General features: G+C 38.1%; 4 protein-coding genes and 1 long non-coding RNA gene across 5 annotated transcripts; 2 read left to right on the forward strand and 3 right to left on the reverse strand.

The window, feature by feature from the left end:
• The first annotated feature begins 548 nt into the window (after positions 1–548).
• LOC114531289 (bile salt-activated lipase-like) lies at positions 549–4,005 on the forward strand. The gene is made up of 3 exons (XM_028552923.1): positions 549–844; positions 2,612–2,712; positions 3,807–4,005. Exons 1-3 carry the CDS (start codon positions 680–682, stop codon positions 4,003–4,005), a joined length of 465 nt encoding a protein of 154 aa, XP_028408724.1. The 5' UTR covers positions 549–679.
• A 1,245-nt stretch (positions 4,006–5,250) lies between these two features.
• On the reverse strand, positions 5,251–8,838 carry LOC114531317 (riboflavin-binding protein-like). The gene is made up of 3 exons (XM_028552954.1): positions 8,377–8,838; positions 6,565–6,634; positions 5,251–5,791 (listed from the first exon to the last, which is right to left on the reverse strand). The coding sequence occupies exons 1-3, from the start codon at positions 8,674–8,676 to the stop codon at positions 5,412–5,414; spliced, it is 750 nt and encodes a 249-aa protein (XP_028408755.1). The 5' UTR covers positions 8,677–8,838; the 3' UTR covers positions 5,251–5,411.
• A 175-nt stretch (positions 8,839–9,013) lies between these two features.
• On the reverse strand, positions 9,014–11,980 carry LOC114531322. The gene is made up of 6 exons (XM_028552958.1): positions 11,914–11,980; positions 10,750–11,379; positions 10,440–10,571; positions 10,258–10,350; positions 9,551–10,047; positions 9,014–9,257 (listed from the first exon to the last, which is right to left on the reverse strand). Exons 2-6 carry the CDS (start codon positions 11,372–11,374, stop codon positions 9,045–9,047), a joined length of 1,560 nt encoding a protein of 519 aa, XP_028408759.1. The 5' UTR covers positions 11,375–11,379; positions 11,914–11,980; the 3' UTR covers positions 9,014–9,044.
• A 983-nt stretch (positions 11,981–12,963) lies between these two features.
• Positions 12,964–14,133, forward strand: LOC114531316. Its single transcript, XR_003687840.1, has 3 exons — positions 12,964–13,084; positions 13,530–13,585; positions 13,913–14,133. It is a non-coding gene; the product is annotated as an uncharacterized LOC114531316 (long non-coding RNA).
• LOC114531315 lies at positions 13,594–18,672 on the reverse strand. Its single transcript, XM_028552953.1, has 8 exons — positions 18,532–18,672; positions 17,770–17,957; positions 16,935–17,053; positions 16,337–16,412; positions 15,959–16,092; positions 15,802–15,849; positions 15,334–15,439; positions 13,594–15,044 (listed from the first exon to the last, which is right to left on the reverse strand). The coding sequence occupies exons 1-8, from the start codon at positions 18,603–18,605 to the stop codon at positions 14,947–14,949; spliced, it is 843 nt and encodes a 280-aa protein (XP_028408754.1). The 5' UTR covers positions 18,606–18,672; the 3' UTR covers positions 13,594–14,946.
• Positions 18,673–19,086: the final 414 nt, after the last annotated feature.

Below are 19,086 nucleotides of genomic sequence, written 5' to 3' on the forward strand. Positions count from 1 at the left end.
GTTTACACGCAAAAAGAATTTTGATAATATATAACACTGAAAAGCTCTCTTTCTTCACATTCAGGTAATTTTGGCCTTTACGATCAACGTTTAGCAATGGCATGGGTTAAAGATAACATAAAAAATTTCGGTGGAAATGCGAATTCGATAACAATTTTTGGCGAGAGTGCTGGGAGTGTCAGTGTCTCAGCACATACGTTATCGAAAGGTAGTTGGAAATATTTCGATAAAGCTATCTTGCAAAGTGGAAACATGCTAACACCGTGGGCGATTATGACAGACGCCCAGATCAAGTATGGACTACAATGGTTTCTGGAAAAGTTAATTGTAAAAATGATGATCATTTAGTCAAATGTCTTCGGAATGCCAGCGAGGAAGTATGGAAGGAAACTAGCGATGGCTCTGGGAGTATACGGGCACGCCCTGTGGTTGACAGAGAATTCTTTTCTGATCAACCAAAAAATTATTTGAGAAAGGAAACGTTAAAAGTCAAGATATAATTATTGGAATCACTAAAGACGAAATGTTCTTTAGCGAACAAGGGCTTTTAAAAGTGAAAGCACATTTTAAAAATTCGTCAGAGGACGTGTACGAGAAGGCGAGAGAGTTATATAAGCCGAAGTGCATTTCATCGTATTTGGAAGCATTGAGACCGAGTGTAGCATTTGAATCAGATAAAATGTTTATTTGTGCAACAAGAAATGAGGCTAAACTCAGATATAACCTGATGAACACTACAAATTCATATGTATTTCAATATTCGCACACCCCGTTGGTACCATATCTACCAGACGTGTATCCCTATGGATTGTATGGATTTGCAGGTCATGCACTGGACGTTGTGGTAAGACAATTCTTTCTCATTGATTTACTAAATAAACCACCTGAACGACTTTTAAATATATCTATTCTATATATTACGCTGCTTGTTCAGGTCAATTATGCTGAAGATGCGATCTTAAATCCCGCTAGAGACAACGAAAAAGTTCTGAGTGCAGTGTCGAATTATGAATATAATTTATTGTTTCATGACTTTATTCTACCCGGGCGTAGAGGGAGGCTGGTGAATACTTATTTTTAGAGCAACCGAGAAATGCCTCTCAAAATGCGGGCTCAGCTTTCCTCTACGCCCGGATAAAATATAGCTTACGCTTCGCGATCATGTTGACGTCACTGAACTGACAGCGCAGTATATGGTATATGGCCTGTTTACATGCACTAGCAATTTTAGGTGCAATTTTATGTGCGATTTTCTTCTTTTGGTAGATGTGAACGAGTGACTAGTTACGAATGCTCTGATGACTAAGAGCTTTTATTTGAACGTCCGTCACTAATTCATTCGTTCACATCTATCAAAAGAATAAAATCGCACATGAAATCGCAGCAAAAATCGCAAGTGTAAATGGGCCTATACAACTATACTCGCCCTTGGAGAAAAAAAATAGTGCAGGTAAATATACCGGTATATGGTTTACTCGACCCCATTTCAAAAGAGTTTGTAGTTTTTCCCCGTATTTCTAATCTGCGGGGACTAAATTGCGATATTTTGTCATACAAACTCAATTTTGTGGCACGAATCACAAAAGATATCGGTTTGGCCGCTGCAGTTAAACTATAGGAATATTCACGTGAAAAAATTAAAACGTCCACCAAAACTTCATTCATTTCTGCTAATAAAAACAAAAAAAAACAAAGAAGCGCTTTCCGTTTACGCTCGTGCATGTTTGACCTGTTGTCTGTACAACAGGAAATGTCTTTGACAGTGTAAACGTCAGCAGTTCTGGTCAAACACTGTAGGGCTGCTTCATTTACTGTTCGGAATACTCCAGATTTCAGGAGCAGTAATGGAGTGGAACAGAACGCTGTCACGTGAAAGTTCAGATCTGTTCTGATTGCCCTTACTTTTAACCTTTTAAGTAGAGGCAACTAGAACACAACACGTGACACGTACAATTTTCACGTGTTTAAAAGTGATGGTAATAGATAATGTGTTTAACCAGGATGTTATGTTTGCCTCATTTTAAGACTTTATCGTCATCCATAGACATGTATCTATTTTCAGGTGGTGGCAATATATGCAATGTGTAAAAGTGTCTATAAAAAGTGCATTTCCACATAAAAATACATGAAATCATTATACTGTGTATCATCCGAACAATTATAAAACGCATGGTTTACCGCTTATGTAATAGACTGAACACTGTTCCAGAACAATGTGTAGACACGCCTCTCTCACAGTGTTCCGAATTATCCCGGAGCAGCCCTTGTGCTCACACACGATGACGTCATTGTGCGCACAGACATTTTGCTAGTGTAAATCGGTCTTAAATGTGTGCGTGCTAAGTACACCAATGTGTACGTCCACGGGTACGTCAGACCTTAAATCATATTACTCTGTGAAATAAATTTTATTCCAATCTCCCCAACCTCAACGATATACACTGTACTTCCCTGCGTCTTCCTGGACACAATTGAATTGTCCAATTGTGCCAGTCACAAGTGCATTCGGAAATTTTTGCAATATGAAAGGCATCAGCTTTTTGTACTCACCCTGTAGTTCATGATGCATTATTGGTCGATCCTTTACTCTCAGTCTCTGCATATATTTTAGTCAGTCTTTGGTTTTCCAGTCAATAACACGAGGTTTCGACCTGATGATCAAACACTGTCGATGAGAATGATCTTATACTGGACCAATTTTGCAAAAACGGGGTAAGTCCTAATGTTTTCAATCTCAATTATAATATACATTGATGATCGATGTTGAACGATGCCGATACTTCAAGTAAAATCAAGTAATAGCGACTTGGAGAATGCATGGAGCAAATTGGACAACAACAAAACAAAAGTTGAGTTGAAGTACCGGTTTAGTATGAAGTAGAATTATATATCGTTATATACTGGACCCAATATTCGAAGTAGCACTTACCGCATCTTGAAATGCAGATGTTGTGCACTACACGCTAGTCGTTAGAACTCGAGACATGCAGTTGAAGATAGAGCAGTTGATGCTTGTTAAGTCGCCGTCCTACCTGCTGAGAGTACGTGACAACCAGCAGGGATTGATTTCCCTCGGCTGGAATGGCCCGATTTGGAGTTAACCGTTTATTCGCGCTGGATCGATAATACAGTTATTCGGCCGCCATCTTCGAAGCCTATTCGTAGGTGCATGATTTGTTGAAGTCAACTCAGACCACTGACCAGTGGTGTGGCAGTCGAAAGCCCCATTTACACTACAGTCAATTTATCGGCACGGCACGGCTAAAATACCCGTGCCCAATTTTACTAGTGCTCAGGCTACCAAAACAAAGGCCGGGCACGGATGAAATGGGCACGGGTACCCATTTTAGCCGTGCCGTGCCAATAAATCGAGTGTAGTGTAAACGGGGCTGAAGACCAGTGCCAAGATCGTTTATGAAGACCAAAACAGTTAAAAAATAGGCACTGGCCCTACGGCTACGGCTTCAAAGTTGGCGATCGAGTTCTAGTGCATTGTTCACATAATATATAGAGTTCACTGCCAAAATTTTGTGTATATATTCCGACTTGGATAACTAACAATGCTCTTAACAGCATTTTAGCTATAGGTATACGTAGTAAGGTGACTAAGGTCAAAGGTATTCCTAACAAACGATTCTGAATGGCTAATCATGCAATTATTACAAACTTTCGTGAGAAGTTTAATTCTTTTTCATGCATTATAACCGGACCCTGTTTTAAGTTATATTTGAAAATTCGCATCAATCTTCCCTATAGGCCACATTAACCCGGAAATGAGCTTAAAATAGATTTTTATTTCTTTAAAGAGATCCAAATGCAGGTACAATTACGTTACCGATTGTGGTCGACAACGTGGACAGCCTACCAACATGGCCTCGATATAGCGTTGGTAAAGAAGAATATCTAGATATGGATAGTTTTTCCCAGATGACGGTTCGAACAAAATTGCGTGAAATGCATTGTGATTTTTTTATGGATCCTGAAGGTTTCCTAAAAGACAAGTAACCAGCAGTTCCACAAGATATTTCCTGTCTGCATGGTTTTCTGTGGCTGTGATTTCTGCTATGTTTAACTGGGTGACAAACTGAAAAGTGTAGTTGTAGCTGACGACGATGGGCAATGCGTTGGCATTGCCAGTTTACTCTTGAACTTTGCAAAAGAATTTGCATGGTGTAAGTACGGGATGGAGACACTTATTTTTTTAATTTACTTTTAAACGGGATTCTACATAGCATAATAAACATAAGATATACTCAAAATTTAGCAAATTTGTCAAACATCAGAACAGCGGAATATACTTGGCGATTTGATGAGATAATAAATTTGTTTCTGCTTTGACTATTGCGATTTTCTCTTCTTATATACTTATACTTTCGTGTTCTAAAAACGAGCTATAGTTGCAAGATGCAGAAATGAAAGGCAGAAATCAATCCATTCACAGCATCAGCAGTAAAATAGCGATGCTACTCAAATCATACCGAATTGTAATTTAAAGTCATTCACGGTTATTGGTAGAGAGCAGTAGTGAGTTCAGGCCGCACCTTCTTGGCAATTTGTTCTAACGAGTAACGACGTTCTGGCGCATCCTTTCAGCTACATTAGGGAGATTTAGCATCAGGGCGTGAACGTCAAAGACGATGTGAAAATGACGAATAAATATTTGGCGTGCGTAGACAGCACTCTCTTCTATCGATTAAAGGCCGGCGCACACTAGAGCTACGTGCTTAGCAAAACGTCATTCGTGGCTATTGGCGTAAGGCAGTTGCACTCGTGTGTGGGCGACTTTTCCGGCGACTTTGGTCATTCGTGCCACTTACGGCAAATATCTAGCATGTTTGATAATTTCTGGCTCGCGTGCCGAAATCTTTCCGTGTGCGGCAAAATAAAAGCTATCTGCTCTATCCATAATTTTGTTTTTGCAATCTGTTCGCCATCTTAGATGTTTACTTTCGTATATTACGCATGCGCTGTTAAGACAATCCATAAGCAGATAGCTTTCAGTTTGCCGCGCACGGAAAGATTTTGGCGCGCGAGCCAGAAATTATCAAACATGCTAGATATTTGCCGTAAGTGGCACGAATGACCACGAATGACCAAAGTCGCCGGAAAAGTCGCGCGCAAACGAGAGCAATTGCCTTGCGCCAGTGGCCACGAATGACTTTTTGCTACGCACATAGCTCTAGTGTGCGTCGGCCTTAGGAATATTTACCGCATAACAGACAAGACAAATAAACCACAGATAAATGCAGGTAAGTATTAATAACACCCTTTAATATGTTGTAATATAACTCTTTTAACAATGATTAACTGAAAAAGCGAATTATGTTTACTATACATTTATATTTATATTACTGTATACTATATAATTCCAGTTTGTGGCATCGCGTTACAAAGGGCACAGGTGTCAAACACTAGTTCGTGAATACCATCACAGAAAAGAGCATAGCAAACAGAAGTTTACTGGAAAAAACACTAACAGGCAAACTACCGGCGCGAACTTCCTTCAGGACTTTGGAATTAGGGTTTTCGCTAGAATTGAACCAAAATTTCATACAATTATTTCCATCCTCTTTCACATACTTATACGAATTTCCCCACATGTGGTTACAAAGACTTTCGCCACTTCCGTACATTACAGTGTAGTTAACACAACTGTTGTTGCTAGGCCCAGGACATTTGTTTTTATACTCCATGGTACGTTCATAATCTTCAATGACGTTTTTCACACATATGAGATCGCTTTTACATGCATCAAACCAAGCGTCGCATTCACTGGCACATATTGGAACACCTAAAACAACATCTATAGCAATTAGGTCGAGTACATTTAAAAGAGATGTAATCCATTGCATGTAACCTGCAACGCATTTTCAGACAATTGTCTAATAAAAATAGAGTATGGAAATATCTTATTGCTCTCATTTGCTTTTCCGATCGGAATTTCCGATCCCATAGCGTACGGGGGCGGGGGCTGGGAAAGACCGTAACCCGGACCCTAACCCCAGTCACAGAATACCTAACAGAAGTAGTACTCTATACTATTTTTTCGTAAGTGTGATTCGTCATGATTCGTCACTTAGCAAGTGCATTTTTTGAGGTAGTCACCCCCCTGCCAATGTCTAAAATCAGGCCATATTTAGTACTGGCAGGGGGGTGACTGCCTCAAAAAGATGCACTTGCTAAGTGACGAATCATGACGAATCACACTTACGAAAAAAGTACAGGAGTTCCACTTCTGTTAGGTATTCTGTGCCCCAGTCCTCTGTTTAGTGTGCACATTTCGACCTTTTGATAAAACCTTCCCGTATAAAGGAAAGCACCAAGCGCGTTTTTCACAAGCAAAATGCACGCTTGTCCCCTGGAAGAAACTTTTTGACAACAATCAACGTAAACACATTGCATTATTTGTGCATGTACAATGTCTTTTAGTAATTAGTAGGAAAACTTAATCTGTGCTATATAATAGTTTGCCAACGTGATACGATATAAAATTTTCATTGTATGAATTATGATCCTCGAAATTTCAAGGACATTCTCATTTCGGGAAAAAAAAGAGTACTGTACCATTTAGAGCATCTTTAACCTTGCTGTCCTTCCATTGGTAAGCATATGGTGAGCATTGATAAAAGCATTCCTACAAGAAAAACGGTGGCTTAATTTTTGTATCTGCTACATAGAGGATGTATTTTGTTTTGCTTAATTGCTTCTTTTGAATGGATCGAAAGCCATAAATTTAATAGGTATGCACAGTTTAGGCTTGTTTAGGCGGCCCAAAATTGGGCGATATTTTTTCGGCAATTTGTCAATATATATTATACATTACATTGACAAATTGCCAAAAAAATTTTCGCACGAAAAAATATTGCCAAATTTTGGGCCGCCTATGGTCTGTCCTGACCATTGTCTTGATAAATGAAATTGGGAGTCAATAAGAAGGGCAACAAGGAGAGCCATGAAGATGGTCATAAAGTGACCTCTTGAAATTGGTGCGAAAAGTTTCTCACAAGCCGAGTCAAACAAAAAATATCATCGTAAGACTTGGATACAATGAAAGAGGTTTATTTGCTTTAACTACAATATAATGTCAAGTCATGGTGCCTGGTGGGACATGCAAATCAATGAGGCAAATTTCTGTTATTGATAGCCTCAGGTTGATTTTTGGTGCATTTAAAGGGCTGCTTGGTATGGTTAGAAAATTAGAGTCTAGTTGGGATAACTCAGTTATCCAGCATCATAAACATTCACAATATACATATGGTATTAAATTCAAAAACATGGAGGCATGCAGTCATGCACACAAGCATACATAGATCTTAATGCCATTATGCTCATTATCAAAACTGAAATATTTCTACTGTCAAAACATAACAGGTGAACAATGGACCAATGAACATGCATAAATATATACAAGTAAAAAGCCACAATATTCATGCTGTAGCTGCACTCGTCACTTGCTCAGGTTTGACACTGACCTAGCTGTGAATTTAGTGTTTGATAAGGGGCGGTCTGAGGTCTCCCAACAAAGTTGCAATTCATATTTATACGTTATTTACCAGATTTGAGGTCCGTATAGGGAAATATTTACCAAGGTCTAAAAACAGGCAGAGGCTGAAGGCCGAGGGACAAGGCTGAAGGCCGAGGGACAAGGCTGAAGGCCGAGGGACAAGGCTGCAGGCCGAGGGATGAGGCTGAAGGCCGAGGGACGTTTTTGAGACCAAGGGAAATATTTCCCTATACATACATACAGACCAATTAAACTGGTAAATAATAGATTTTTTTTTGCGGTCCGAATTCATATTTTAGCGTTGGCTGTGTGCTTTTAAATCTCGCCCGATCCGTACAGCCTCATACGGACCCGCTCGTGTAGCCAATCAGATTGCAATCAGATAGCATATGAATTCGGACTGCAAGAAAAAAAATAAAATGCCATTAAGTAACACTCCTTTGAGAATATTAAGTCAGCTGCAAAGTGAGAGTTGTTTTACAGAAGCGTAATAGGCATTAGAGTCTTTAGGCATAACTGGAGTGCGTGTGCTATAGCTGCTCTTACAATACGATAATACGACCAGCTTGGCCTTGCCATGATTCACCAGTTCTATATAAAGTAATACAGTAGACCTAGATTTATGTGACCAAGGCTTTGTCGAAGTCCAGTTAGTCCACAAACACCACAAGAATTAAGCACAAAGGTCAAAGCCAAATCTAGGCCAGGCCCAGAGCTGTAATCGCACGCCGCTTATTATTACTTTAGCCAAGGGAATAAAGGCAGCAGATCAGTCAAATTCTCGTGGCGTATCTTAGGTTTGGCGATTGTAAAGACCCTACTGTCACAGCTCAGAACCTAATGCGCAAAACGGTAATCGAAACGATATATACCTGGCGTTTCCAATGTTTCAAGCATTCTGTTGAAAGATTCCCACACAAATGCCAAGTATCGTTGTACAATTTCGGGGCATTGCCCTGATCTATTTCGTTGTCCAACCGCACCGTACAACACGTAAGGTTTTTCCAAGGTGTGCAAAATTTGTATTCTTGGCTTTCTTCGAGGGGTGTTTTCCTGTGATATGGACCTTCAAGACACTGCTCGGTGTTGCAAAAGCTCGGCACAATACACCACGTGCTCAGAGTAAGAGACAGCAATGCCACGAAAGGTAAATATTGTTTCTCGTACAACATTTTTGTAGGATATTACTACCTCGAAAAGCTGACTTTTAGGACGTTTAGAATTTTTTGTACCTGCAATATTCGTTTCAATGACAGCAAATCTTCGCGTTTCTTCGACTTAGAAACACTAACCGAAGATATGTATGATATCGATATGTGTAAAATTTCACAATTCAAAATATCAACAGGGCCACATGGCTACTACCCACGTGACCCTAATTGATATTTTGGGGCCGCGCCAGGCTAGGGCCTAGGGCATATAATTATTATGTTATATAATTATTATTAATTTTATTATATCAACAATTCTTAATTGTTTAGTTTAAAAAATACAGGTTAAACTGCCAAACAAACAGCGTCAAAAACATTTAGCGTGATATTTACTTCATACAAACTCTTGTGCTTCTAAATGCAGGTCCAGCCTTAACGTAATTCTCTAAAGCTATTTCTGCAGCGTTAAACACATTATTGCTGTAGTGAACAATGTCTTGAGTGCCATTCGGATAGGAGGCGGTTAATGGAAACACGTCTAAAACTTCAATGCCAGCCCTACACATTGCCCACATGGCGTAGGTGTCGAATAACCTTACACGCTGGAAAATAGAAACGTTACAATCAGGCGATCAGCCACCATTATAGTATGCGAACATGCTCTGCGAGTCAAATTTGATGCACTATAAAGGCAATTTTCCATTGCAGTGGCTTTGCCCGCGCGGGAGAAACGTGCTTTGTTTTTAAGGCCGGTCACGGTCAGTGGTCACGGTCGCATGGGCACATTTCAAAACCCGCTTAGCCCGCGCGGGTGAAGCGGACTGTAATGGAAATCGCCCGTTCCCGTAACAGAAACACGAGGTCTTCGGAGTGATAAAATGCGAGACTATCTTACTGGTTCGGTGAAAAATCTCCACTGTGTCGCATTTCTTGGTGGTTTAGTTTTCTCTTTTCGCAACGAAGTTGTGGTTTTCCAAATAACCCTCGCATTACTCCCCAGTTCGTTTTTACGCACGTTCAATATTTGTATGACGTCATCAATCAACTTTTGATAAGTCGTGAAATTCAAGGATACTGGGTAATGTAGCCCTAGGTTCAAAACCAATAAACTGTATCGGGTTTTCATGCTCGTATCACGTAGAACATCTCTGATTGAGTCAAGTATTATAGTTGGTTGAAAATCAAGGTTATTATACTTTGATTTTGCGAGCACTTCGTTCTCACCAGGAAATGGGTACAACCAGTTATAACTGTGCCTGCATTGCTCGAATATTCGCCTGCACAGCGGTTTAGTTGAAAGTGAAAAATGAAATCGCACTCCTAATGAGTCCCCGAAGATCCACAGTGTTCCCCTTGGAGGCGGTGGCTTCTCTAGTGTAGGAAGATGGCTTACTATGAAAATTTAAAGAATAGCTCGTTCACACTTAGTAGACTGAGGCATGAGGTTTAGTTTATTCATTCTCAGTTAGGTTCATCAATAAAGGGTCATGTATGATCAGTACCTAAGATAAAAGGAGTTCAGAACATACTAGTATACGGCATTCCAATTATACCAACGAATTAGCTAATGCTATAAAATAGATTCAGTCAAGTTTGATTTACCAGGAAGATATGGCAACCAAGCATTGTTTTTCCACCGTCCAAAGCCATTCCAAAGAGAACGGCAAGATTGCGCGCAAGTTAGGCTGGGTAATCCTGTAGGATTAAATTCACGAAAGAATGGTACAGTTACTATCAAAATAGTTCAGTTGATGATTGATGAACCGCAAATGTAACTAACTCACCGTTTTTTACTCCTCTCGTTTCATTTGATGAGACTTCGAAGGTTATGATTTTACCTCCTGACAAGGGTTCATAAATAAAGTCATTAAGAAAACCAAGTATTCCTTCAGGCTGTTGTTTTCCTTGTTTATTCCCTAGAGAAGAATATAAATATTAATCATATATAGTATAGAGATATATGGTATAAATTATATACAAAGTATGAACTTTAACAGGTTACATGGTGTACATTACATATCATATACTGACAGTCTGACACAATATTCTCTCTCAGTGTCACGTAACTGACATTTCGGATTTGCGGAAACTCACCAATTCGGAACCAGTTTTCCGGAGGATCTCTCAGGCCATCACACAAACTATAATCAAGATATGCACGAACGGTATAGTTTCCAGGCTCCAAAAGCAGCGCGGTGGTTTCGTACGTACCATTTTCATAGTCAAATACAGAAGCTGCAACATTTGCTGGTCCTGTGAAGAACACTCGCCAATTATCGCCACCGATAGTCTTATCCTGCCCACTAGCTGTACGCGTGTGAATAAATATACTAGAAAACTGCCCAGAATTTCGAATATTCATGTAAGTCACGTAACTTCTGCTTGCAGAAGTTTTGTTGACCCTACCCCAGCCAGATTTTAAGGTTCCCCAAGCCAACTGATCTGAGCACGGTTTTAACATTGCCCGCCAGTCTATTCTAGCCTTTTGGATCCTTAACCAATCGTAGCCAAAATCACTTTTTGATCGCTGTATTTTCTTACGTGGTACAACTGTTTCCGGCCAAGCTTGTTGTGCCCTACATACGAGTTTAATTGCAATATTGAATTCAAAATATCGAAAGCCAATGATTAGAGTGAAAACCACGATGAATGTAAGAGAAACCACACTCCAGCATTTGTAGCGACAAACTGATTTGAACAACAAACGAGAACGTTCCATTTGGACTGCAATAAAAGTAATGAATTTGATTTGACAAATGGTAAAGTGCAACCAAATAAATTAAGAGCAAGAAGTAGTGAGAAACGCTAATTTGCAAATCTAGGTAATTTGCAAATCTTTAGTTTAATGAAACCACACAAACAAAAGGATTGATTACAATAGCTGGTTATGTTCCCTAGCAATTTTATTCAGGCTAAAAAATGTTTAACTGATTACTGTGTTGTGATAATAATTTAGCCGGATGCGTAGTCCCAGAGATTTTTTTATCATTAAATATTTTTGGGGTCGGTTGTTCGAATGAGTTTAGCTTTAACGGCAAAAACACTCTCATATACAACTTGTGAATGCCTGAACTTGCACTTCCATTGAAAACTAAAGTGTTTCAGTTCAGTTGTTCTATAAATATATAGTTCTGTTTTCTATTTGAATTTATCAGCTGCAGTTTGATTATAGTTAAACCCCTTTCGAACAACCGGCGGCTGAATGATAAAAAAAAAAAAAACTCTTGTTTATGCTGTGTCAGCTGTGAGTCTACTAACCTAGTAACCCGTACCCAGGGTCTTTTTACCTCCGCTCCACGACCCACAGCGTGCGGTCATTGCCCCTAAAACACAGAAAAATTACGCTGGGTACGAGGTTAGGAGTTTACCTGAAATTCGAGATTTCGGACTGTTTCATTTCGCATGCTATTGCCCGCCATCCTACTGCTAATTGCATATATAAAACTATGTACTATATATCATCAAAAAGCTCATAAAAATTTTATTTTGTTCCCATATTTTAAATACTTACCTCGATAATATACTTTCAAACATAATCATAAACTAAAGCTTTCGCTTGAGATATTTCTTCATGCTGCAATTAAATGCTTTGTTACTCCAGTGAGCTCCAGTCTTACTCCAGTCTTTTGTGGATGTCAATCATTTTGAAATTAAAGTTTTTCCATTCTACCATTCAGCCAAACTTGTTGATCTGGGTTGTATTACAAATTAGTAATTTGGCTACCTGTCCGGGCCAACCCTTTTGAAATGATTCATGGTTAAATATGCCGCGTATTCCGGTATTTTCCAGCATGGTCGAGTATAGCATATTCCAGTATATTCGACCATGGTCGAGGATACCATATTCCGGTATATTCGACCATGGTCGAAATCCGCGGCACCATATTTTTGGTATATTTGACCATGCATACCATGGTCGGGCTTACCGTATTCCGGTCTATTCGACAATGGTCGAGTATACCGTATGCTGGTATATTTGACTGGTTGATACTCCCATATTCCGGTATATTCGACCATGGTCGAGTATACCATATTCCAGTATATTCGACCATGGTCGAGTATACCATATTGCGATGTATTGTCAAAAGCTGGGATGCAATCACTTCAAGAACGTCGAATTGCGATGTGCATTGATCAGTAATTTGGCTACCTGTCCCAACCCTTTTGAAAATGATTGTCGTCGAGCAATTCACGCAATGCGCAGCGTCAGAGCGGAAACGGCACGTACAAATTTGGTACAAATCTGCTATCTGCTTCTCTCTGGAAAATTTTTCTTAACAATTGACAGGGTGGAAGCACGTCCTCTTGACAATCCAAAATGGATGCCGTTCGAAGGCACTATAAACGTCGTGTTCAACAAGATGTGAACTCTGCAGGGCTGTCAATAAATCGCCCGAACAGAGTCCCTTATTATCAATCGTTATTTCAGGTATTTATGGTTATAAAGTTATGTATGTATTTGTACATATTACCCATTTTGACACGCCAGTCGCCAGCCTTGACACTATTTCAACACCACTTCAGCTGAAGTTTCAATAGCGTTTGGCGAGTTCCATTTAGTGCCCATAAAGCGCTGACAACCAATCTATATTTTGTCCAACGGTCTCTATATACCTTTCCTCCTTATGGTCGGAAGTTCTTTCGTAGATTAGCAAAGTATCGTGAGGAATATTGTTTAATAGTCAAATACTCAACTAATTTGTCAAAACATCACATTTTCATAATTCATATATGTATTTGTTCTGATACCAAATAGCAGTATATCGTTCTCTTTTCTATTTTTTTGGAAAAGCACGTAAAATATATTGAAAACAATTTCCGGCCTTACAATAACAAATAAATCCATTTATTTACTCATTTATCTCTGTTTACAGAAACCCACCGGTTTGCCAGTATATTTATTAGGTCCAAATGACAGGTTCATCTACAGGTTGGATATATTTTTTATTTATTAGGGAGGTATTTGAAAATGTCAAAAATTGCACATTATTATGCAGAATTAATTGAGTAATGTATTTTTGAATGGGTGCAATTTTTCTCTATTTTGTATGATTGAGATGCAGGCTAATTTAGTGTCGAGACCTATGTAAAATGAGAACTATGTGCATGTGGACACCACAGAAGAATAGGGCCCTCTCTAACAACAGCCTCTTTACAAGGATTTTTAGTTCACTTGTTTACTTCTCTAGTATATTAGTTTGCTTAGCTCCTTTTTTCTATTTACATAATTTATATTGCCACAAACATTTGCTTTTAGGTCATGCATGATTGCATCTGCTGCTGGAATTGGTATTTGCTTGGCATCCATATACATGATGGCCAGTGGCAACTTGAAGAAAAAGCAAACATAAACTTGATAGAAATATCATGTTGACACTTTTAAAGAAGTTAGAGGCAGCATAATGAAATGTTGTATATTATTTACAAGTGCATTTAAAATTGTTAAATAAAATGGGCAAGTTTTTGCCAAAACCTAGATAATATTAATCACATTTTTTTGGTTTTGCCTATTGTTTTTTAAAATTCTTTTTTATTCATTTGAGCATCAGTAAACGTAGATTCTTTTACACAATTATTACTACATTATTACTACTGGTGAATTGCTATGCAATCTTTTAAACTTAATGGAAATAAATTGTAAGAAGAGCAAATGTGACTGCTGTTTCCCAGAGTTCTGGCATCCCTAGTGGCTTTCACTTTGTTTCTTATTATTTAAATAGGTTATATTAAAGCAAAAACCAAATTTAGGATCTTAGTTCGCAAACCAAAACAATTACAAATTTTTTTCGAAATTTTTTGTCTACTTTGCATCTTCCGGCCTTCAATTTTCAGTGTAATTGTATATTCACAGGGAAAGGGAAATTAACAGTGAGTAACATTTTCAAAACAAAATATACTGCTATTTTATTAAAGCTCGTTTTTATGTCACAATTCATCCGCGTTGTTCTAGGACCATTAAAGGTGATCAATGAAGAAGTTAGAAGTGATCAATGATTTTATTTATCAATGGCAACGGATATTGCTGGTGAGGTTTATTGTGATGTGTTAAATGTTTCTTATTGTATTTTCTTAATTGTCACTCTACGTATAATCTTTTATAAGCTCAGAAATTGAAGCATTGACTATTGAGTATTGTTTATTTCTAAATAACACTAAGCCAAACGCATTACCGGCATTTACCGCGTGGTGTATTCGTATGGACATGGATGGGCAATACACTTGACATCGTTAGACGTTAAACGTCAGAGTATATTTTAGTTTACACTGCATGATCTTCATAAATATTAAAATTTAAACACTGAGCCAACTGCGTAATCTCTCGTACAAAGACGGCGGACCATTTGTAACTGGTGGATCATCACCCGTTAACATATCAAGGTGTTTCTTTTCTAGGAAAATAATGTTAAAAATTTCCCGTAATTTACTAAAATTAGTTTAAAAAATCACATGGGGCCGAGTATAAATTTTTGGATAAATTTCACAGTTGCAAAAATTGAAGTCATTTTCGCTTGAAGCCCATAGGCAAACAAATCTTTGCTAGATGCAACCAGTAAACTCTGTATAGAGAGAGTTCACTGGATGCAACCATGAAATTTGAACCCTCCGTACTAGATTTTTGTCTATTCTTTTTCTATTCAACATCAGTTGTCTTACAGATAGCTATATAGTGCACTATACCTGCGCCGAATTCAACAACATTCTCTCTCGTTTCCTTGTTCCCGTGTTCGTCTGTTTTCTGCGTTATTGTATATTCCTTATCACCACTTCTTCTTGTGATAGTGACCTAAAACATTGTGACCGAAACTGTTTAAATCATGCTCCATTTTTTCACAACAATTCAATGTTCAGCGAATCCTGAAAAAACAAATTTAATCCTTGATATTTAATAGCATGGATAATAAAATAGTCTTTTAACTATCCATGATATCAGGTGATGAGTTGGGATTCGGTCTTAGATTCGGTTTATGGTTGACTAGGGTTAACTCTAATCCTAAATTAAACTCCAATCCTGGCCTAATCTGAAGGATTATATCCGTCTTTAAGATTTACTGAACATGGAAGTATCACCATTATTTCAGATAAAATAGATCACTGGATAAAATGAAGGCAAATGTTGCACATATTTATGCGCATTTATTATGTCACCTCCTCGTTCCCTCTTGAATCTCTTATTGTTTTCTTACTTTCAACAACCTAAACAGAACAGTTATGTTAAGTGTGTTATTTCCTATAATGCCAACATACCTATTTTCACTCATCATAAAATCCGTCACAAATTATTGCTAATTACAAACCCACTTACGCCATTGCTATTGCGGGTAACTGATGATGAAGTAAACGAGCCGAAAAAGGTTCTTGGCGGCTCTGGTTGGGCACTCCCGCGAGGAATAATATCATCAAGACTCTTGCCCCCCGCCTCCAAGTCTTCGTCGAGATCTTAAAGTAAATCATATCAAGTTAACAAAATATCTACAACTCAACATAATTTGATTTAAGCTAATGCGCATGCGTAATTTGTCTAGGGCAAAAAACCCCGGAAAATTATCTATATGAGAGGGAGACGGAGTCATCTACTTTTGAAAATTACAGGAATGACAAACTTAGATGCAAGCATTGCCATTGGATTTATGTGACGGTATGTAAGCCTGCGTCCAAAATTAAAGCCAGTTGCTTTACTTACTTTTGTCCTCCTTTAGAAGATTAAAACGACCCGGCCTTTCGACCGGTCTTCGTAAACCTTCACCCAAAAATGGGGGCTACAAAAACAAAAAACTGAAATCAGAAATTTCGACAACACATGCACGGACATGTCCCTTTGGCGTTGTACAGGTTTTTAGTACTGCGTATTCAATAACTGATCTACATAGGATAATTTGGATGATGATTCAGTTGACGCAGATGGAAAGGGCATCGTAAAGTTAGTAACCGTCGTGGCGTTGGTTGCAAAAGGCGGAAAAAAACATAAGATAGTATGCTGTACCCGCATTGACCGGGCTGCCTATGAAATAATGTAGCTAAAAGCCTGCGTATCAGTTTACTGCTCATTACAGATCGAAATATACAAAATTCGGAAATTCGCATTCACACCAAGTTTAATTCATTTTGCGATGCTCTTTCTAGCTAAAAGCACAACATCTGGGGGAATTTGTTAAATACGTAATATGCAGACATTGACAGATTAACCTGCCAGGTACGCTAATTCATTGCAATTGTAATATAAATATCATGCTTTTTTTTCTTCCTCTCTTTTTAGTTAAGCACCGTTTGACGTATAGTACCTGTGCAGGAGAACGGCGGTTTCGTGTCACAGGATTCCTGTCATTCAACATCTTTTCCTGCAGCGTAGTATTACTCTCGTGCGTATCTTCGTTTCCCGGTAGTGACGGAATTTCGTTTTCTTAAATAAACAGCAAACACTATCGGTCTCCAGTTCCAGTGGCAGGCACTCCAGCATAAATGCTTGGGATACAATTGATGTAATTCAAAGTTTTCTTATTAAGTTATTTTCTTTGCTTTTTATAGATTTCATAGGTTGTTGATCTGATGAAGGCTGGCGCTATAGCCAGTTGTTTTTTTCAATTACTCTGAAATTGTCCATGTGGGTTTTTCAAACACTCTAAAATTGCCTGTGTTTTTGTACAAATTGAATTGAACCTTCCTATTCTTGAAGTAATATTTTTTTTATTAAATGTACTTCCTTTTTAAGCAATGCATTTCTGGTGGATAGCGGATAGCGCCATGCAGCCTTCCTACAACCTGTCCTGTGGAATAGGTTGAATCTTAATTTTTTGCTTTCCCTAGCAGAGTTCTATATATAGTGCCATCCTACAACAGATCCAGAGAAGGAAGCAACACTTGTCCTGTTTTATATACACATGCACTAATATCAACAAATAATTGTATTGCATATAGCTATATAAGTATGTGAGTAGACCGCTCAAGTGATTTTGATGTGGACTTGAGAAAACCTTGTTCATTGAAAGAAAAACAGCCAATTGCAGTTTTTCATTATCAGTAGAAATTATTTTGTTGTTATAATTGGTTAACTCCACATCTTCTATAGCTTATTTGGCTCTCAGGGAGTGTTGGCAGAATTAAGAGTTAGATACGTACCATTAGGTAGTGGGAAAGCCATGACTGGAAATCCTTTGAAGAAATTATTGAACATTTCTTCAAATTCTGACATAAAATCCATTGGGTTATCAAAAAAAGTACCATGTCTGTTGGGATTACATTCATGATATTCCTGCCTCTGACTTTCATCCAAATTACCATGATCATATAAATCATTCAGAATATCTCTACCAAAAAATGAAACCAAAATTTAATAAATCATGTTAATCATCACCGACATCACTCTCCTGAAGCAAAACAAGCAAGATCTGTTTATAATTTTGAAGAGAACTTGTTCCTATAAGCAAAGTTAGGCTGGGTTTGAGTTGATGTGATACAATCACCTTTAATTAAGTGACTTTTCCATGAAGATATATAGATGGAAAGGGAGCAGGTCTGCCCAGTTAATTTAGATAGCCCCATAATAGTGACTAGTCACTAGTCAGTGATTGCAACTATCAGTGTTAATGCAGTATTAATGCAACATAATGCTACAATTACATCAGCATTAATCGAAAGATGTCTCGAAAAGTCTGCAAAAGATTTGTTGCAAAGATCAATAGTAACTTTCCTCCATGATAATACGTCGTATCAAGAGAACTTTTCTGATTGTGGACCATTTGTGGTAACCCTTATTCATCGATTATAGGCAGATTTACAAAAGCAAGACTAATAGGGTGACTGTGTAATTACGTCATAAACAATAAAAACCACTAATATTTCGAAAAAGAATGAGATTTCTTTAAATTATAAAATACCCACTGTGGTATATCCATTGGAACACGATATTCTGAACGCCTACGAAACTGTTCGAAGAAATCTCCAAAGATGCTCATTATGATGATTTTCAATGAGATAGAAGCAGCACGAATCACGATAATTTTCAGAACATCACGCCATGTTGAGTAGTAATCAAGTAATGTTTACAACGTCCTTAAATTGGATACACCGCAATGCTATTTTCTAAATGTAACACGATGCAATTTTTCTTTCAAGTTTCAACTTAAAACGCATTTCAAGTTCTTTACGTCACGTGAACATATTTCATATTTCATCTACAAACTAAATCTATATTGTTAAAGTTCGTCTATTTTGGTTTAAGTAATTAATTAAGTACATTTAAGTACGTGCCAGGATCGAGTTTATAAACTAAGAAAAAAATGTTAGTTACAAATATAGACAGTGATGACTGTGATGAGTAATTGATTCGACTTAGTATATCTACCTCGAAATCTGACAATATCAAACAACATTCTTCTAAACCTACTCGATAAAAACCCCTGTCCCCATCGGCACATTCCAGTTCATTCCAGCACC

This window comes from Dendronephthya gigantea, unplaced genomic scaffold, assembly GCF_004324835.1.
Source record: "Dendronephthya gigantea isolate DGI-Jeju-01 unplaced genomic scaffold, DenGig_1.0 000070F, whole genome shotgun sequence".
Taxonomy (NCBI): domain Eukaryota; kingdom Metazoa; phylum Cnidaria; class Anthozoa; order Malacalcyonacea; family Nephtheidae; genus Dendronephthya; species Dendronephthya gigantea.